Source organism: Trichoderma gamsii (genome assembly GCF_001481775.2).
Source record: "Trichoderma gamsii strain T6085 chromosome Unknown Scaffold_9.2, whole genome shotgun sequence".
Lineage (NCBI taxonomy): Eukaryota > Fungi > Ascomycota > Sordariomycetes > Hypocreales > Hypocreaceae > Trichoderma > Trichoderma gamsii.
In genome coordinates, this window is record NW_020171346.1 from 165443 (window position 1) to 185045 (window position 19603).

Genomic DNA, 19603 nt, shown 5'->3' on the forward strand with positions numbered 1-19603 from the left:
AGAGCAAGCCTCAAACGATAAGACTCCTCGACCGGGGCTCTGAAACGACCCAGCTAAAATTGCTTCGGACAGAGCCGTGCCAGCGATAGGACGAAACACCATGCGAAACAAGATCACGCCAGAATATTTATCCGCGCTGGAGGAGAAAGATTCGCCAATTGCACACTTGCGCCAAGAAATAAATGACAGATTCTGGTTTATATGACATGTATTGACAAATTAAGTGACGGAGAAACAAAACAGAAAAAGAAAAGAAGAAGAGATACCGGGTGAGCAATCCCGAAGCACCGTGCACCTGCTATTCGCGGCATCATTCCTATTTGGGACGCCTGCGATTCTGCAGCTCGACGCTCATTGGTTCCCGGCAGCCGCTCCTAGTAAAAAGCATAGCAAAGTACGAAAAGCCGCAGCCAGGTCACCTTTTCCAACACGTACAATAACGCAGCGCCTTATAAAATAGATGCGCATCGTAATCACCGACGAAGCAAGCTAAGTGAATGCCATGGTGGACCAGGCTGCCTCCAAGTTTGGAAAAGATGGGAAAAGGCAAAGAAACGAGCGAAAGAGGCTCAGGCAAGATCCTCCAAGTGTGGCTCAGGCACCTCCATTCCCTTTCGCTCCAACTAACCCAAATCAGCTTTATAGCACGAGAAGCGACCTAACCCAACGTTTTTAGCTCATGCAGGCTGGGCTTATTTTACAGGCATCGAGCTAAACAACGCCTAGACCGCAGCTTTACCCATCTAGGCTTCTTACCACGAGATTCACATCACAGGAACACCAATAAGCCCCTCGCAAGGAAAGGGAAAGGATACACGTAACCTTAAGACGCGGCAGCCTGTAATATGCATGCAAGTCTAACGCAAACCCCATTTACGGCCCTCGTCTAAAGGTCCGTGGGAGGCGGGTGTAGCCGCTAGAAGGGCATCATGGCACGAGCTGAGTCGTCTTTGCACGAATATCCATCCCAGCTGAGCAATGCCGCCTCGTCGTGATTCGTTGAGTCCGGGTCCCGGCAGTGCTTTTAGATATCGGGGCATTGTTGGCCCTGGGCTCGGCTGCAGCTTTTAGATCAAATATTTTTGCCGTGTTGTGTTATTGGAATAGAGGATATGCTTGCTGTTAGTTTAAAAGGCTTTCATGCCTTCGTCTGTTTGCCCTGTTGTTGTAGGAAAAATCAACATCAGTCCATCTATCCAACAGATCAACATGCTCAACTCTCACGAGTCCCTGGGCATCGCCCAAGTCGTCTTTTACGTGCCCATCGTCCCAACCGCCATCTGGCTCTTTCGACGCAATGGCAAAAACCGCCCACGCATGGCCTGGTGGTGTTTAATACCCTTCAGTCTGAGTATGCCTTCTCTCCCTGACAAATTTGACTGAAAGTTCCTTGGAATCTTACTTGTGCCGCTTGGATAATAGTGCGTTTGGCTGGTGGCCCCGTCCTCATCGCCTTTGAACAAAAGCCCAGCATCGGACTCTACGTCGCAGCCATTATCCTCCTCAACGTCGGCGTTGTTCCTCTTATTTTAGCTACTCTGGGTTATGTACGCATCGTGTAAGTATCATTCTATTTGTCCATCTGAATGTGTCCTAGGCCAGACCCCCCAAATTATCAACAGAAAGAAGAAAATATACTAATTCAGCATTCTGCAAACAGCCTCCTCGACAACTACAGCTCTAATCCTCGAGCGAATAAAATTGGTAGTATCCTACGTTTCTGCATCTTCGTCGCTATTGGCCTCCTCTCTGCTGGCGGAGGTGTCAGCTCCGTCGGCACACCGTCCGCCATGAACACCAGCCGTGCACTCTCTCTTGTCGGATACATCCTATTCGCCGTCATCCTCGGCGTCCTCATTGCCATGATGTCCTTTTTCCTCCAGAAAAAGGAAACTCTTCTTCCCAGTAGCCAAGCCGTATGTCATTGCCCAACCGTTGTAATTATATCACCCGCTTTTTTTCTTTCATTCTTCTTACTGACAGTGAGCTTCCTTTTCAGATCCTACGCGGTGGCCTCCTTGCGTCCCCCTTTCTCATTATCCGTACTGTCTTTGGTCTTTTCGAAGTCGTCTTCCAAAACAGTGCTACCTCGCCCTTTAGCCCCGTCGAGGGCAATGCTGTAGCCTTTGCGCTGATGGCACTGCTCCCGGAATACATCGCCATACTCACTTATTTTTACACCGGTTTCTCGATTCCTCCTGACCGAGGTGTTCCTGCTGCCGTAGAGATAATTACAGAGTCCGCTGATAAGAGCGGTGTCTAAGTGGTTTTGCTCACACTTTAGAGGCTTTGCACTTGTCTATAAAATTAGAGGGTGCGTGGCAAATGCGATGGATGCAAGGAGATCTATTGGCGATAATATTACTAGAACGCATTGCTAGACATGGGTCAAGCATGGTGGACTGCGTTGGCATTGTGTCTATGTTTTTGCTTTTTATGTTCTTTAATTGATCATATATTCTGAGTACTATTTATATTATACAAAACTTTCATCCCTTCATCTCACTGCATCAAATACCCAACTATACCACATGATTCAAATCTAGATTGTTCAAGCCAATTTAGAGGTTCTGGTGGTGAGGTTAAGAATGCCACACAGTCACACTCGTGATCGTCCATTCTCTCCTTCACATCAGGCAACCACCCGCCAGCAAAGCAAATTTTTTCTCTAATTGATGCAGCGCTTCCCATCATCAGCCACTCAACATAAGCTTAATCTTGAATTAAAAACAAATACAAGGTAGTTTGTTCTAGGCCCACCTGCATTACCAATGCACAGCCACAAAAAAAGGAGTAGCTAAAAGGGTGTATAGCCTCATCCCGCCCTTTAACTGAGAAGAAAACCCGCCAAGAAATATTTCACGCATCTTAGAATCGGTGCTGGCGACCGACGCTCTCTACGCGAACGCCCAGCTTCACCATCTCACGAGAGTCGATGACACCACGGCCATCAAACACCCATCGAGGCTTGGCCATGGTTTCGGCAATGCGCACCCAGTCCAATCGCTCCTTGGGCTTGTACTCCTCGGCGCTGCCCATTCCAGTGGCAAAGCCGTTCTCCTTGGACTCCCTCGCCTGGATACAGTCAGGGCAGTCGTCGTCGCAGTCTGGCTCGACATTGAATCGATCCAGAGGGTCCTCAGAGGTCTGACCATCGCGCTGCACCAAGTGCTTGTGCAGTGCCAAGAGGTCGTTCTCTGTGGGAGTCGACTCCTTGAACGGTCTTGGGTCTGTCTTGGGGTTGGGCTTGCGGCCAAGCATCTTGGGAGCGGGCTGATCCACAGGAGCCGGAGCGGGCTTGGCAACAGGCTGGTTGCGGAACTCGTCGAACTCGGTAGCGATGACGACCGCGGTGCTGTCCTTGCAAGCGTCGTAGGCATTTCCATAGACGTGGACACTGGCTGTAGTTTGAGGTCCGAGGAGGGCCTTGATTTCGTTCTTAACGACGAATGGGTTGCAGCAAGGGTCAAAGACGGCAATCTCGCGAGGGCGCTCTTCCAGCAATGTCTTGATCATTTCCAGAGCAGGTGCCTCACGGGTATCTGATGTGTTCTTCTTGAAGGCATATCCGAGAATGGTAACCTTTTTACCTACAAGGGTGTTGTTGAGGCACTTGATGACACGGTTGGTGAATCGGTCACGAGCGTACTCGTTCATCTTGACGACCTGTCTCCAGTATTCGCCAACCTCGGGCAGGCCCATGGTGTCGGCCAGATACACAAGGTTGAGGACATCCTTCTTGAAGCAGCTACCACCGAAACCAATACCGGCCATCAGGAACTTGTTACCGATACGGGGATCGACGCCAATGGCGCGGGCGACCTCGTCGACATCAGCACCAGTTTGTTCGCAAACGGCGGAGATTGAGTTGATGCTGGAAATTCGCTGGGCAAGCATCGAGTTGGCGACCAACTTGGCAAGCTCAGAAGACCACACGTTGGTGGTCAGGATGCGCTCACGGGGAACCCAAGCAGCGTAGACCTCGAGCAGAGCCTCGGCAGCTCGCTTGCCAGAAGGAGTAGGGGCGGAGCCGATGAGGATTCTGTCGGGGTATAGAAGGTCATTGACGGCAGTTCCAGCAGCCAAGAACTCAGGGTTGGACAGGATCTCGAAGTGGACGCCAGGACGGTGCATGGCAAGCTATTCAGAGAGAGCGGATATCAGAATCAATTCCGAGAAATGTCGACTGGGGTATTATGCGTGCTGATACTTACAGTGTCGGCCACCAGCTGGGCAGTTCGGCAAGGAACTGTGCTCTTCTCGACAATGATGGCGCCCTCACGAGCGTACTGGGCCACAAAGCCGGTAACAGCCTCGAAGGCAGTCATGTCGGTGGCGCTGCCGGCACCAACACCGCGTTCCTTGGTGGGGGTGTTGACAGCCACGAGGACGATGTCGGCCTCGGCAATGTGGCCGGCGACATCAGTGCTGAAGAAGAGGTTGGGCTCTCGTCGAGCAACTGAGGTCTCGCCCTTCTCCGAGACGATCTCGTCGCTGGGCTGGCCAGAAATGTTGGTCTCGCGGCCGCCATCACGGGCAATGCGGACAATGTCGTGCAGGCCAGGCTCGTAGATGGGAGGGTGGCGGGAGTTCCATCTGCGGATTCTGGTCACGTCTCGGTCCACAACGGTGACCTTGATGTGCGGGTTCTGGAAGGCAACGACTGCGGCGGTAGGGCCACCTATTCAAAGACGAGAGTCAGTATTGGGATAGGATTGGGATAACATTGGAACAGCCCGAAGCGAATCGACGTGTCCTCTGCCAGCTGTAGCCGAGCGGCAACTACTACAGATCAAGACGCAGGGATCGGACTACATACCGACATAACCAGCACCAACGCAGCAAATGTTGCGAATGGTAATCTTGTCGCCGTTGGCCTGGTTAGCAGCGCCATTGAGGCTCAACTGCTGGACCGAGTCGATAACTGTTTCGGTGAGCGAGCCCATGGTGACGTGGTGACGGAGGGGCACAAGCGAGAGACGAAGGTATCCAAGGCGGTGCAAATGCAAGCAGAGCTCAACGAGGGGATGGGGATCCGGGAATGAGGGTATATGGATCAAGCCCGTTTCTGCGAGATATAAACGAAGCAACTCCTGAGAGGAGATAAATAATGCTGGCACTAGACGCAAAAGAAAGGAGTTGGGGATGGGGATGCAAATAGAGTCTTGGCATCAGGGCAGATTTAATAAGCCAAAAGCCAAAATGCACGCGCGTCTAGGCCATTTCTGGCCACAGGCGCTACTGCTGCCGTTTCTTGCCCGCTGTATCTCGAAACAGCCTTACCACGTCCGCTAGCATCGTTGTAGTGACGGAATGGGACCGCGGACGTATCTCTATCAAACGTATCTCTATCAAACTCAATTATAGATGTCATGAAGTCGAGGCACCGCAAAACTGTTAATGCGAATGCATACATACTACCCGATCAAGCAGTTGTATTGAGTATTAACTTGAAACTATTATAGAGAATAGCAAAGAGTTCATTCACGTCGACCACGAGGAGTCCATGTTTCGTTTCAATGCTGCCCCTCTCTGGTACAAGGCATTGTCTGGCGCCAGCGCTGGCCCAGGTACTAGTAGTGGATCAACAGGGTGCGTGCGCATTTCTTCCCGGTGCGTCAAAATTCGATAGGCGCTAGGAGAAAAACAGAGGGGCCGGTGGAAATCTCCAACGAAGGCAATAGGCTAGAACGGCATTGAGTTTGATGAAAAGCCAGAGTTAGCAGCCAGATTATTGGCACTACCTGGTCTGTAGTCTGTAGTGCGACTCGGGGCAGTGGTAACGCGACCGTGTGCTGGATGTATCGGATCGGGATGTTGGTACAAGCCGGCCAGCATGTGAGAATCTCTGCAAAAGAAAAGATAAGATAAAGTCCAAGTGCATAGGTACATACATACATACACACACACACACAATAGAGCCTGAAGGCGGTGAGTTGTGCAACTTTGACACGGCCGCGCCCGATAGGCGACTCCGTCGACGCTGCTCATTGCCTATCAGAGCAGGACCCTTAGCTGGTATTTTTGGTCTCTTGTCTCACCTCATATCGCCCATTGTGCTTTTCTTCTTCGTGGTCCGTTTAGCACAGTGTCACTCGACCGATGGCAGAATCGTCCAACTCGGACATCTGATGTCCTGCCAGCCAATCCAAATCCGGCCCAACGCTGCAAATATACACGTGGTTCCTGCGTTGCCGCTTTCAGGCCTGCGCGCTTTCGGACGCCTGTTTAAGAGACGACATGGTGTGGAGGGGGCCATTCATACAACGGACGCTAAAGTGACAGGCCTCCATGCGAAAAGAGGTGTGATGGAAAGTGTGATGCCCATCAGCTGCGGTGCGCCAAAGCTCTTCCAGGCTTGACGATAGGGGGCCTCAATAGCGGCACATGCCAGCTTCTAAGTGCAGCTGCTGCGCCCTGAAGTAGAGACCCCGATTTCAATATTTTTCATGTGCACCGGACAGATAGCTGAGAAGCTACAGTATATGCGAACACGATGGAACCTCCAATACCGAAAAGTGCGAGTCGCACCTACATACCCGCCCCCCGTCCATCTGTCGTGGACGATATCCACACTATCGTGACGGGGCCCCTGATAAACCCCATACAGTTACGCCATCAAGTGGAACGACCGTGCACTCCTTGAAAAATGCACGAGTACGGAACTGGAATTTGCGGGAGGAAGACACGGCCAGATAGGAATTGCACGCGTGAAACTCGAAATGCTCACGCGACACGTAATCTATCGGATAGTATTATCCCCATGGCGAGGCTGAAGTTGATTTCCCAATGTAAGCATGAACATGCATCTGTCCGGAGAAACAAAGGAGTCGCATCAGAGCAATTTCACACACGTCGCTCTGTTTATGACCGAGGGATTCCAACCTTGCCAGCGGACTAGGGTCTTGGGACTGCTCAAGGGGTCATGCTGAGCATTGGCGCTGTTAAGGCTAAGCGACAAATCTATCTGCCGCTTGGAGGTTTTTGCACCATTGCGACACGAAGCTGGCCAAGCACTGATGACGCGGTGCGGCCAAGGGCACGAGGGTCGAGTCTCGCCTGATATCGGGTATTGCGGCCAGTAGCCCGCCAGGGCCAAGGGCAGTGCTTGAGCCTCCATTTGCTGTATGGAGCGCCTGTACGAGGTGTATGGCATAGAGTATAGACTTGCTATGTGTCTCACAATCACAGCGGGACCAGTATGAGGCGGATGGAACAGCGGCCTGATTGATGTCTCCTCTGTGCTTTTATATTGGCCTAGGTACATATAGGTCTTAAGGTAGGCGCTGCATACAGTCACCACCGAATACCCTGACAGACACAGTAAATATGCTATATCTAAAAAACTAGCTACAGCATCTTAAAGAAAGACAGATTAATACCGCCGCCTGGCAACAAGTCTCCTCGATATGATTCAAGCTAAATTGCTCCATGAAATCTCGACTCCAATGACCACTTACACGCTGTTACTAAGCACGACCGACGTCTCTGACACTTCACGCCATGAATCTCTGCCTCTAACAACAACCAAAATTCGGCAAATTAAAAACCATCTAAAAAATAAGTCAAATAAATCGGGGTCTCGATTTCTATGCGCCCCAGGCGCGGCACGCGAATCGTACATGCAGCACCCATTATCCACGCCCAATCTCTAGCTTCACCTTGTCTGTCTCAAAAACGCCAGTCACTTGAGCCAAGTATCACACGTGACTACCACTTACACGCACTTTCTCTTCTCAAAAAAAAAAAAAGGTCTCATCAAAGCTCCAAGTCCTAGAAATTATTGCCTCTTCGCCTCCTCAGCCGCCCGTGTCCAACCAGGCACAGCACGAGGGCTGCCCTCCAGACGCCGATTCGCAGTTTCGCTTGTTGCAGCACACCAAGTCGCTAGCCGGGCTTCTATTGGCCAGCGCTAGCAATGTGGCAGCGCTGCGGCTCCTGATTCGCCCATCTCAAGATCTGGCAACGACACTTTGGATACTTGTACCTTGCTTCTGACCTGAGGCTTCTCATCTTGACTCGCCTTGTGCCGTGAGACAGAATTGGGTAAGGGTAGTGCAGAGGAAAGGTCAGGCTTCTCGGGTCAAAGCACCATCTGTGGGCAGCATGCTCTAGTCACAGTACGCAAAGCTGATAAGAACTGCACCTTCTCAAGAAGAAGATATAAAATCGAGAATGCAGCTGATATCGTCTGGCCGTATAAGGCTGTGGCTTCTTGGTCAACTACTGGAACTGCCCCTCCATATATAAAATCACAAAAATAGTGTAAGACAGCAATCGACAAAAAGCTGCCAGCTACTAGGCCTAAATCCCGTGTATGAGGCTCGCCATCGGTCCATCCGGCGCTTAACTCGCCACATGATGCTCAGCCATACAGTACCGGCGTGTTTGCAAATCTGGTAGGCACCTTGCCTGACCCAGTAGGTATTACACAAACAATATAGCTCTTCCTCCCCACGTTATCTAGTCTCTCTTGCTGCGCTTCCAACCGACGAACTGCGTGCAGAGCATGCCCCTCGTGCCCACTCTCTGGTTATCCTATTGTATGTAGCTTCCCATGTCTCAAAGCCACTCCTGTCATGCGCAACATATCGGGACGGATCCACGTGGGATTTCCTCATACATAATCTTGTTGGGCATCTAGATCCGGCTTCAAACAGTAAAAAGGAAGCACACTCGCTGTATGGCGAGGAACCACGACCTACTGTCCCTCAGAGCATCTTCTTTTCTCGTCCCCTAGACAGAACCTCAGCTCAGAGCCGTTGCGCCTCTTACTCACGTCCGTCATGGCGCCAGCATCGCTTAATGGATCAGCACAGTATCCCGAACATGATCTGTCAGAGTTCCCGGCCTCACTCAAAGGAAAGCGCATTCTGCTATGCACCGAATCCTTTGGCCCTGTCAATGGAGTGAGTCGGACAACTCTGATGCTGGTGAACCACTTGCGCGATCACGGAGTTCAAGTTGCGGTTGTCGCCCCTCATAATCACACAAACACCAACACCTTTTCACCTCCTCCCTCTCCCACGCTCTCTCCTGCAGACAAACAGCCAGAAGTCAGAGTAACTGGATACCCCTTGCCCTTCAACCCAGAACTTTCCATTGTATATCCCGTCCGCAATTCAACGCTATATTCTCGCACATTTGGCGATGATGCACCGCCCGATCTCATCTATCTTGCATCTCCCGCAAGCCTGGGCTTCCAAGTCATGCTGCAGCTGAGACAACAGCCAAAGGAGAAGCAAATTCCCGTTATTTGCAATTTCCAAACCGACTTGGCGGGCTACTGCTCCATCCTTTTCCCAGCACCGCTCAGCCACGCGGCCGTTTTTGCATTTGACGCCGTCCAGAGCTACCTCTTCAGACACTCGTCTATCAAGACCATCTTCTATCCCTCTAGATTCGTCAGACGGTATTTAGAGAGCCAAAAAATACAAAGCAACAAATTGGAGGTGTTGACAAGGGGCGTCAACACGACAATGTTTAACCCAAGCCGCAGGAGTGAAGCTCTCCGCAAAGAGATTGCACCGAATGGAGAAATCATCTTTGTTACTGTTTCCAGGATTGCTGGCGAGAAGGGCTTCGATTTTCTCGCCAAGGTGGCCAAAGAATTAGACGCCAGGGGGCTTCCGTTCAAAATGCTCATTGTGGGAGGAAACCGGAACCCTGATGTGGAAAAGGAAGTTCAGGAGCTATTCGACCCTCTCAGGACTAAAGGCAGCGTCGTTTTCGCTGGTTTCAAAGTCGGAGAAGATCTCGCTACTGCTTATGCTAGTGGCGATGTCTTCCTACACTGCTCCGTCACAGAAACTTTTGGCCTTGTTGTGTTGGAGTCCATGGCCAGCGGCGTTCCTGTGGTGGCCCGCGATGAAGGTGGCCCGTCAGATATTGTTTCCCACGGGGACACGGGCTACCTGGTACCGCCCGATGATTTGGATGGATTTGTTGCCAAGGCCGTCAAACTCGCCGAAGACCACCAGCTGCGATTGACTATGGCCAAACAAGCTCGCGCCGCTGCCTGTGAGGCAACATGGGAGAAGATCAACAACAAGGTTGCATGGCGCATGGCTGATACCATTGTCCAGCGCGAGGAAGAGCAAAGAAAGGCTCCTCAACAGTCTGAAAGTGCAGCGGTGTCAACCGCAGCAGCAGCCCAACAGTTGGTCCCAGTTTACGGCTGGCTCATGATGAACAACGCTCTTCGCGAAACCGTCACACGCAGTGTCGTCGACGCTCGACTTATGGGTGGCCTGGGTGTTATTCTTAGCTTCTGGGTCATTACGGGCGCGTACGTGGCATTCACGGAAGGCCTCTTATGGGCCAAGGGCAGAATGAGAGCCGGAGATCGCAATGCGCCACTCTCAAAGTAAGCACTCTCCGGTGAGACAGATTGGTATACAAGATGACATTTGGATGGCTTCGGATTCTTGGGAGAAATATTTAGGATTGGGTGGGATGGAGTCTGAGTTTAATGGCGTTATATGATGGGAGGTCACTGACCATGTTACCTTTCAATCTTTTCTTTTCCTTTCTTTCTTTCTTTCTTTCTTCTTCTTTCCCTCTTTACACATGATTTTACGCCATGGTATAGATTTCAATTTTTTGGGTAGATGTTATGGTAGATGTGCATAGTATGCATATCTTATGATGACGTTGATGGCCTTATGAGCCCTCTTTTGTCTTTTCTTTTCTTCTCTCGTTCATCTCTTTTTGTTTCTTTTATATACACAGCGACACAGCGAACGTCCCATTTTCCGCAGGATGGATATACCCTACCAAGATTGACACTTGGAACTCTGCTTCAAATTTTCAGTATTAGATAGATTCAACTCTAGATATCATTCTGATTCATGATACTAGTACATTTTGCTTGAAATTTCCAACTGGTTTTCCAAAATGTTTAGATGCTTCCACAGAGATGATACACCGTATGGGGTGGGCGTAGAACAAATAAAATAATAAAAGGCTGTAAAATACTCCGGGGAATCATTAAAACGCATTCCGCCCATAACTCGTCTTTGTTACCAAACTCAATTCAATCCTACTCTTATCTTCCCCCCTTTCCTCTATGCTTGCTGGCACGTATATCGTTTAAAGAGTGCGGTAAGCACTGTCACCCTTTGACGCATGCACGGCCCTTCGCCTATACTGTGTCGCATACTGAATTCGCTGATAAGTGCCGAAGCCATACGCAGCGAAACCAATAACCATCCAGAGAGAAGTGATAATCAGTCCAACGGGGAAGATCATGATGTTCACTCCTGGCAAGATGAAGGCCACGGTGCCGTTCTTCAGAGCTGCTTGCTGGATCGCTACGGCCTTTTGAGCTGCGGCGAAATCGGATAGGACGACGTCGTTGGAGAAGACGCCGACGAGGAAAGACGCTTCGTTGAGAGAGACGTTGGAGCTAATCTGGGAGCCGGAAGAAGTGACTGCGGAGAGAGTGAGGGTGGGCATGACGAGAGCTTGGAGAGCGGCACTGGAATTCCGTTGTTAGTCCCTTGATGCATTACGTATATACAAAGGTAGATGTTCTTGATATGAAACTTACATTGACAAGTTATTCTGCATCTGGTCCTTGTCGATTTGTCCAACAAGCATATATGACTGCAGTAGAGTCGGCGTAGAAGAGCCATCAGACCGCTTCGTGATATTGACAGCCGGCGAACTCGATCCCGAAGTCACTGGCTTCATGGGACTCACACTGGCGCCCTTGTAGGAAACGCCAACCTGGATCCCACTGGGCGGCACACCGACAAACGCATCCCTCGGATCAGACACGCGGTACAGCCGCAGATCCGCCTCAAACATGCCGGTGTTGACGTTGAGCATCGGCAAGTTGTAGCAGATGCAGTCGCCGGAAGGGTTCGACGTCCGGATGATTTGGCTGAGGCGCGCCTGGCACGCGGCGCTGGTGATGTTGTTCCAGGCGGTAAAGTCGAGCGATCCGTCGGGCAGCAGGTGCACGTCGGACGGAATGCTCGAGTTTGTCGTGGCCTTGGAGCTGAGGCCGCGAGCTACTTCCATGGTATCGTCTGAGAAACCGAGAAGGGTGGCGTATGGTGTTGAGAGAACATCTTCGGTGCGCAGGACGTTTTGGGCGAGGGCGGCGGTGGCGAAGAGAGCTGCCGTGAAGCTGGCCTTGGTGAACATCTTTGCGATTGATTTTCCTAGAATTGAAGCTGGCTAGGAGAGGAGTTGTCTAGATGGTCGGGCGCTGTAGAATAGAGCTTTGCGGTTTCGGCGAAGGTGATGTGGTAGCTCCCAGAGCGGACCAATGTCGAGCAGAAATTAAGAGAAGAAAAGAAAGAATGGCTACTCAAGGTAGAAAACAAAAATTAATTAAAAAAATGATCCCGTCCAGCGGTGAGTATAGAATAAAACTTTTCAACGATTGTGTATTACGCCGTCGCCTACTCGCGATAACAGGAGCAAAAGGAAGCAAAGTGCCAAGGTATAAGAGAGAGAAGAGAGAGAGAGAAGAAAACCACGATCGCCGTGAAACTAACAGGCCTAGCCAAGCGCTTGACAGATCCTCCTCACAGATCCAGCAATACGCAAATTTGCATCTGATCCCCTTGTCCCAATGGGCAACATCAGGCCATTATGGCATTGTCGCGACGAATCTCTCCAGCTAGCAGAGAGAGCCACAACGCCAAGAAGCGACGTCAAACTCAGGACAAGGCGCTTCACATTTTGGGTAGAAGCGGGGCCCCTGGTCGTCGCAAATGAGTTTCCGAGGAGTGATAGGGGGGCGTCAAGGGGGGGTCATTCTAAGGGGACGTCTTTGGAAGAAAAACACAGACGCTGCTAGTGAGTTGAGAGAAGCGGGAGATCTTCCAAGACCATGTTTCCCATTTTGTCCATCTGCAAAGAATGCGTGCTGTACTGTAGTTGAGTCGCCCTTCAACTTGTCGGAACCAAGTTGTCGCCCTGTCTCGCTAACGCTGCAGATGTTACACTGGCTGTTTTGGAGACGGTGGCGCGCCCCCTCGATTTGGTGTGGATCGGGACTTGAGGCCAGTCGGAGGCGTCCATCTCACAGCGATTAAGCGCCGCGATACAGACGTGGCCCGGTACACAGCGAGAAACTGAATACGATGGCGGCAATGTTCGTCCTGCCACTACTACTAGCATTTCAAATAGTTTGAAAGCTAGATTTTCGCTTGTCGCATGCTGAAGAGGATAGCCTCGAGGCGCCGGACTGTGAGAATTTGTTCAATGCTGAGAACCGCGTACCTACCTAATCAAGTACCATCATCTATACTCCTCTCGTTTTGATGGTGTCCTCTCGGACAATAGCAAATGCTACCTGTGGTAGATACCTGGTTGAGAATGGCGTCTCAGGCCAGGGGCGCTCAAACCAATCTCCGACGCCATGGTGGCCCTGTAAATACGGAGTCTAGCGCCCGGTATCCTGTTCCTTGAGCTGACTGTTTCAGATGGCCTCTCGTCAACAGCTCGATTATCTGAAGCTAACTGGAGAATTTCAGAACTTACTGCTGTTTCTCTGAGGATGGGGGGCATGATTGATATTCTATCATTACTATTGCGTACAAAGTAGATTCTTCTTATCTGCTATCGCATCTCCTCGCATGCGGCAGGATGCGGCCCTGTGCGGCTTTCACTGTAACCCGAGATAGCCTGGCTTCCCAATGTGGCAGTTGGAAACGACGCACTGTAGACGACACTGTATCTATCTTGTCTTCCACGGCCGAATGCTGCTAGCAGAGAACCCCTCTCCACAGTGCCGATATAGCCGCAACCATCTCATTGGCAAAACCCAACAGCCACTTATCGCCAACCTTCATCCTTCCCCGCGATCCATCGTGCGGAGAAGCCTTGATGATTGGCACTGACAGCTACAACCAGCTCTTCTTTGCGGTGGCTGAGGACCCGTTGGCGGGATACAGGCTGTTATGATTCCACCCATCTCGCCTCTAGCTACCTGATTAGGGCCAGTGAATGACATCAAGATCTCCTCGGACTCGCACATCCCGATTGACAGCCGAGGGGGATGCTGCTTGTTATCTGATATCAAGATTGAGAGGGGGCGATAACATCAAGGAGGCGGGGTGACTGGTTATCATCCCGAGTGGGTTGGCTCTAGAATCCTACCATGATACAGATAATAGCTCTCCATGTTTAGAGTGTCTGGTTTGTGTGTGTGATGATCACGAACATGCATGTGTGCATCCAATACACATCCAGCTGTCCGGTTATAAGCGGCCAATTGTCACCCAAAGTCAAAGTGTTGCATTGTCGATCTGCCCTATATATACACATATCTGCCGCAGGCTGGCATCCAATACTACAAGGTGCCACACAGCATCCTCTAAAGAGCACTTGAAGACATCATGCCGGGCAAGATTCGAACTGCACAGTCTGTCTCCCTTGACATCCCAGCTGCAGACCAGCCTAGTTTGCATAATCGGTGGCATCCCGATAGTGAGTATTGATGAGACATCTCTATAGGATGAGAGTACAAGCCAATAAACGTTTTAAGACTAATATGGGTTGGGCTTTATAGTCCCTACAATCGGAACCGTTGAACCTGGAGAAACTGTAAAAATCGAATGCGTCGACTGGACTGGTGGCCAAATCGGCAACAACGATAGTGCTGAAGATGTACGCACTGTAGATTTAACCAAAATCCACTACCTAACTGGTCCTTTCGAAATCAAAGGTGCCGAACCGGGCGATCTCTTGGTTGTAAACATTACAGATGTCCAACCTTTTGAGGACTCACCATGGGGATTCACTGGAATCTTTGACCGGAAGAATGGCGGTGGCTTTCTCGACGAGCACTACCCAAAGGCTGCCAAGGCCATTTGGGACTTTGATGGCATATACTGCACCAGTCGACACATTCCTGGGGTGCGATTTGCCGGCTTGATTCACCCCGGAATTCTGGGATGTGCTCCGTCAGCAGAAGTCCTGGCCGAGTGGAATCGCCGAGAGGGCGATCTTATCTCGGCTTGCGTTCACAGTCATCCTGAGAAAGTGGTCGCACAGCCGCCGTTGGAAGTGAATGCGCATGCTGGACAAGCTTCTGGAGATTTGAAGGCGAAGATTGCCCGCGAGGGAGCGAGAACTATCCCTGGACGGCCAGAGCATGGAGGAAACGGTACGTTACTTGAGAACATGCTGTAGTACAATTATTCTAACAAGTGGGAATAAAAAAGTCGATATCAACAACATTTCGAGAGGATCAACAACCTATCTGCCTGTACACGTTGCCGGCGCAAAGTTCTCAGTCGGCGATCTCCATTTCAGCCAAGGCGACGGTGAAATCAGCTTCTGCGGCGCCATTGAGATAGCAGGAACCATCACCATCAAGTTCGATCTCATCAAGAATGGCGTCCAGTCCCGAGCCATCAAGAGCCCTGTTTTCCGGCCGGGCGACGTAGCTCCCAATTTCAGCCCCGGGCGATATCTAACATTTGAGGGCTTCTCTGTTGATGAGAATGGCAAGCAGCATTTTTTGGATGCAACTGTGGCCTATAGGCAAGCGTGCCTTCGCGCGATTGAGTATCTGAAGCAATTTGGTATGTCATAGGATGGAGCGAATTGAAGCGAATTAAATAGCTAACTGACTTCTAACAGGATACTCGGGAGAACAAATCTATCTTCTCTTGTCGTGCGCCCCGATCAAGGGTTCGATTGCCGGTATTGTAGACGTGCCAAATGTCTGCACAACGCTGGGGATCCCTATGGACATATTTGACTTTGACATCTCTATTGAGGCCGTGCCGCAGAAGAGAGATCTCGGGTCTTGTCCAATTTCGAGCGTGTAAGTCAGCTACAGACTAGTGCAGTAGCGGATACTCGTCGAGGTTGTGGTGCATTTGCTTATGACAACGGGGCAACATGGGCTGCGGGTAACATGAGGCTGCAGTGCTGAAGAAGGAGTTGGCCGCAATGAAGTCAAAATCGGCAAACTTGAGATGCGTCTTGATGTAATTGAAAAAGCCATTGTACGAGGTTTCCAGGCATAGATACTCAATGCCAAGACAAAGTGATAGCTTATTGGTGTAGAATTGTATCTGCCGTGCCTGCTGCCAGAAACTTAGTGCCATAGAACCCCTCAACTGCACAACGCTATATTCATTCTCATGATGCAGCTTTTTCGTTAGTTTTAGAGTCTCGGTATGTCACAGTTAATATCAAATTCATTGAGCTCGTCAATTACTTGTCAAAGTGTGGGGTTAACGTTGCCATTCAGCCTTTAAGCGTAATGGTAGTCTTTACCCCATATTTTAGTTTACACCTTACAAGTACCTACCTTGCCTCTTGGGAGAAATATCCGCCAATCATACGCCCAAGCGCCGGATATTTGTCCGCCAATAAGCAGACATGTCCCCGTCAGCGACTTGTCGCGTTAGGAAGGCGATCTTCAAATGAGTTACTAGAGATATAAATAAGATGGTATACTATTTTCTGACAAAAAGGGGCACAGTTTGCCTTCTGGTCGGTGTTGATTGACCTTTTGTGTCGTCTCGTGCCGTCAACCAGAAACTGTCATTGTTTGTAGACTCTTTGGCTCTGAAGCCGTGTGTCTATCTACCCCTAGTTGAGACGCCATGAAGCTCAACTCTGTGGCGGGCCTCGTGGCTGCAACAGCCGGCATTGCCCAAGCTACCGCTTCATCAGATGATTCGCTCGCGATATTCGCGAAGCGGAGAACGGCGGATCTTGCTCAATTCCCTGATCCTACGTGGTTTAGCAAAATCGACTCTTGGCTGTCTTCACAAAAGGATGACGGGACTTGGTCTGATGTGAATTATCTGTCGGGATGTCCTGCGCGTAAGTGATAGCCGTGTCGCGTTGATTTCACCGAGCACAAACTGCTCTTAAAAAGAATAGAAGAAGACAAGTATAACAGTATACTAATTGTTTGTTTAAAGAGCGCGCCAATTGGCCGATCCAAGAGCATTGGAATAGACTGATCACCCTGGGCGCTGCATGGAGCGGTACCAACCCTGCGGTTTCTAGCAGTCGGGCCAAGGACCCCAAGCTTCTGGCGGCGGTGCAGAAAGGTATGGACTATTGGTTTAGCAATGACTATACTCCTGCGGACTGTATGGGCAACGGTGGTGACGCGTAAGTCGTGTGAGGTTGTTAAATGCATTACTCTTATGCAGTGGTGCTGACGATCTGCTAGAACAAAAGGATGTCCTTGTGGCACGCCGGGCCTATGGAATACAGTATGTGCCGGTATCCTAGTCATGGAAGTTGTACTCTGAACAATTGACCAACGAAAAATCTAGAATTGGTACGATCAAGCCATCTTGATACCCCAACTGTGTTCGACTGCATGTCTGCTCGTCAAAGACGCAAACCTCACTGAGACTCAGCAAGCTGGATGTGAGCGCATCCCATATCGAGCCTACGCTCTTCGAGACGGCACCTATGGCACAGGCGGCAAAATGACCGGAGCCAATGTAGGTTTATTTTCCAGTTGCTATTCTCGATACTCTAGTCTAATTCTTTGCACTATAGGTCGTCCTGATCATGCAAAATTCAGTTACCCTGGCCCTTTTTACTGATAACAGTACTATTTTATCGGACTCCATGACAAGAGCCATGAACGAGATGACTGTAAGTGGCTTCTTTGGCACACAAATATTGGATATCGATTAACCAAGACTAGTTCACCGATACTCCTGGAGCAGACGGTATCCATCGTGATGGTACATTTCTTCAACACGATGGCGTCTTGTATAACGGCAACTATGGAAAAGATCTGGTAAGATGAAGATTTCCCGTGCTCTAAGCCTCAAATTCTAATTACCGATACCGTACATAGTTGAATGCCTTCATTCAGCTCGAAAGTGAAGCCATTGGCACTTCATTCGCTGCTGACAACGATACACGAGCAGCTATGTCAACTTACGTCAAAGGTGACGAGTGGCTCATTTACACGGATTCTCAAACAAGAACCGAACACTGGGACTTTGTGAGTACTTCTTTCTCACAGCTTTGTAAATGAAAGAATCTAGGGCTAATTGTGAGAACTTGTAGAACGCCATCGGTCGCTTTGTTTCTTTCCCCACGGTTGACTTACAAGCCAGCGCGGACATTAACTTCAACGTCTCGAAACTCGCGGCCGCCACGGCGGACTTTCAGGGTCAATACGCCGTCAACGATACTATCCGCAGACTTCTTTCCAATGGAACCGAAAAGCTCACGGGCAACAGAGGTTTCTGGGCCAGTGACTACATGGTCCACCGCCGAACCAACTTTATGCTCACTAACAAGATGATCTCAACTCGATCAGCCAATTCGGAAAGTGTGAATGGAGCCAATCCCTATGCGTATCACATGGGTCACGGAACACTGTACTCCTATGTAAAGGGCAACGAGTACAAGGACATTATGGGGGCGTGGGATTGGAATCTCGTGCCCGGAACGACTACCTTGCTTAACCAGCCCAAGCTCCAGGCATCTCAAGTGAAGTACTATGGCTTGAAAGACTTTGTCGGCGTTGTAAGTGATGGTACATTTGGCGCCGCTGTTGAAGACTATGTCGATCCTCTCACACAAAACCTTTCTTACCGAAAATCTTGGTTCTATGTAGACGAAGGTGTTATCGTCATTACCACCGATATCAAGAAGAACGCCACTGCTGGAAACACTCCCGTTATCACTGTTCTGGACAATCGTGCCGCAGATTCTACTCGCGCTCTCGTGAAAAGCGGCTTTGTTGCGCAACAGGGCGAGCAGCACCTCACCACAGACACTCTCTACTACGCAAACAACGGCTATCTAGCCTACGACACTCCCTTCCAACTTACCCTGTCTCAAGGCAAGCGAAGCGGCAATTGGTCAGAGATCTCTACCTCAACTCAAGGCGTGGAAACTGTCGACATTTTCTCCGCGTATACCACCATCAAGGGCAATTCGTTTACCTACGGCTTCTTTCCTTCCATCTCGTCTGTGAAGCTGCTCAAGGAGCTTGTAGACCCTACATGGACACCCATCACCAAGAATGGAATCTCTGGTGTTTACGGCAAGGGCAGAGCCAGTCTCGCATTCTGGCCTGGCGGCGCAAAGTCTGTTAAGCTGGACTTGAAGGAGCTCGGATGGTCGAACAAAGCTGGAACGCTGACGTTTACTTCCGATCAGCCCGCTTTGTATCTACTTAGCGCGCAGAAGAAGGACAAGAAGGGCTTGCACTTGACAGTAACGCTCGCGGACCCTACTCAGAAACTCGCTGCTGCCTCCTATTCTATCAAGGTTTCGGGCCAGCGCTACAAAGTTAGAGAGGTGGATGAACAGAGCAAAGGCCTTGAGAAGAGAGGAGATGGCAGTATTGGCTTTGGTGTGAAGCTGCCTGCTGGGGGATTGGCCGGATCATCGATTAGTAGCGATGTAACCTTGGAGTTGAATTAGACATAGGGAAGATTTCTAAAATAGAAATGTAATGGCTCGCTATTAGTTAATTGAACATACTTATAATTATCGTCTTCAGGCGTATATAAGCTCAAGTTAGGGTAGCTTGTTCCTTTTGCTCATTTTGGAGATGTTGATGAAACTACTTCATACCCGGAAGATTTATTCACAAGCCACTTTCTATAACTACTGAACAAAAAATCTAGCG

At 50.1% G+C, this 19603-nt stretch overlaps 6 protein-coding genes across 6 annotated transcripts; 4 read left to right on the plus strand and 2 right to left on the minus strand.

Moving 5' to 3' along the window:
- Positions 1-1140: 1140 nt before the first annotated feature.
- On the plus strand, positions 1141-2263 carry TGAM01_v203334 (hypothetical protein; the record flags this gene model as incomplete). The annotated part of the gene is made up of 4 exons (XM_024549185.1): positions 1141-1351; positions 1423-1558; positions 1661-1916; positions 2000-2263. 4 exons carry the CDS (start codon positions 1141-1143, stop codon positions 2261-2263), a joined length of 867 nt encoding a protein of 288 aa, XP_024406023.1.
- Positions 2264-2868: 605 nt separating this feature from the next.
- On the minus strand, positions 2869-4682 carry TGAM01_v203335 (UDPglucose 6-dehydrogenase; the record flags this gene model as incomplete). Its single annotated transcript, XM_018801339.2, has 2 exons — positions 2869-4140; positions 4215-4682. Coding segments are annotated over 2 exons (1740 nt in total), but the record flags the coding sequence as incomplete, so codon positions are not given.
- A 4104-nt stretch (positions 4683-8786) lies between these two features.
- TGAM01_v203337 (hypothetical protein) lies at positions 8787-10370 on the plus strand (the record flags this gene model as incomplete). Its single annotated transcript, XM_018801338.1, has 1 exon — positions 8787-10370. The coding sequence occupies one exon, from the start codon at positions 8787-8789 to the stop codon at positions 10368-10370; it is 1584 nt and encodes a 527-aa protein (XP_018665609.1).
- A 721-nt stretch (positions 10371-11091) lies between these two features.
- TGAM01_v203336 (hypothetical protein) lies at positions 11092-12153 on the minus strand (the record flags this gene model as incomplete). Its single annotated transcript, XM_018801337.1, has 2 exons — positions 11092-11479; positions 11552-12153. The coding sequence occupies 2 exons, from the start codon at positions 12151-12153 to the stop codon at positions 11092-11094; spliced, it is 990 nt and encodes a 329-aa protein (XP_018665608.1).
- A 2204-nt stretch (positions 12154-14357) lies between these two features.
- TGAM01_v203338 (formamidase) lies at positions 14358-15797 on the plus strand (the record flags this gene model as incomplete). The annotated part of the gene is made up of 4 exons (XM_018801336.2): positions 14358-14448; positions 14531-15127; positions 15186-15548; positions 15607-15797. The coding sequence occupies 4 exons, from the start codon at positions 14358-14360 to the stop codon at positions 15795-15797; spliced, it is 1242 nt and encodes a 413-aa protein (XP_018665607.2).
- A 786-nt stretch (positions 15798-16583) lies between these two features.
- TGAM01_v203339 (hypothetical protein) lies at positions 16584-19395 on the plus strand (the record flags this gene model as incomplete). The annotated part of the gene is made up of 8 exons (XM_018801335.1): positions 16584-16806; positions 16908-17103; positions 17165-17207; positions 17271-17444; positions 17503-17601; positions 17654-17749; positions 17810-17959; positions 18025-19395. 8 exons carry the CDS (start codon positions 16584-16586, stop codon positions 19393-19395), a joined length of 2352 nt encoding a protein of 783 aa, XP_018665606.1.
- Positions 19396-19603: the final 208 nt, after the last annotated feature.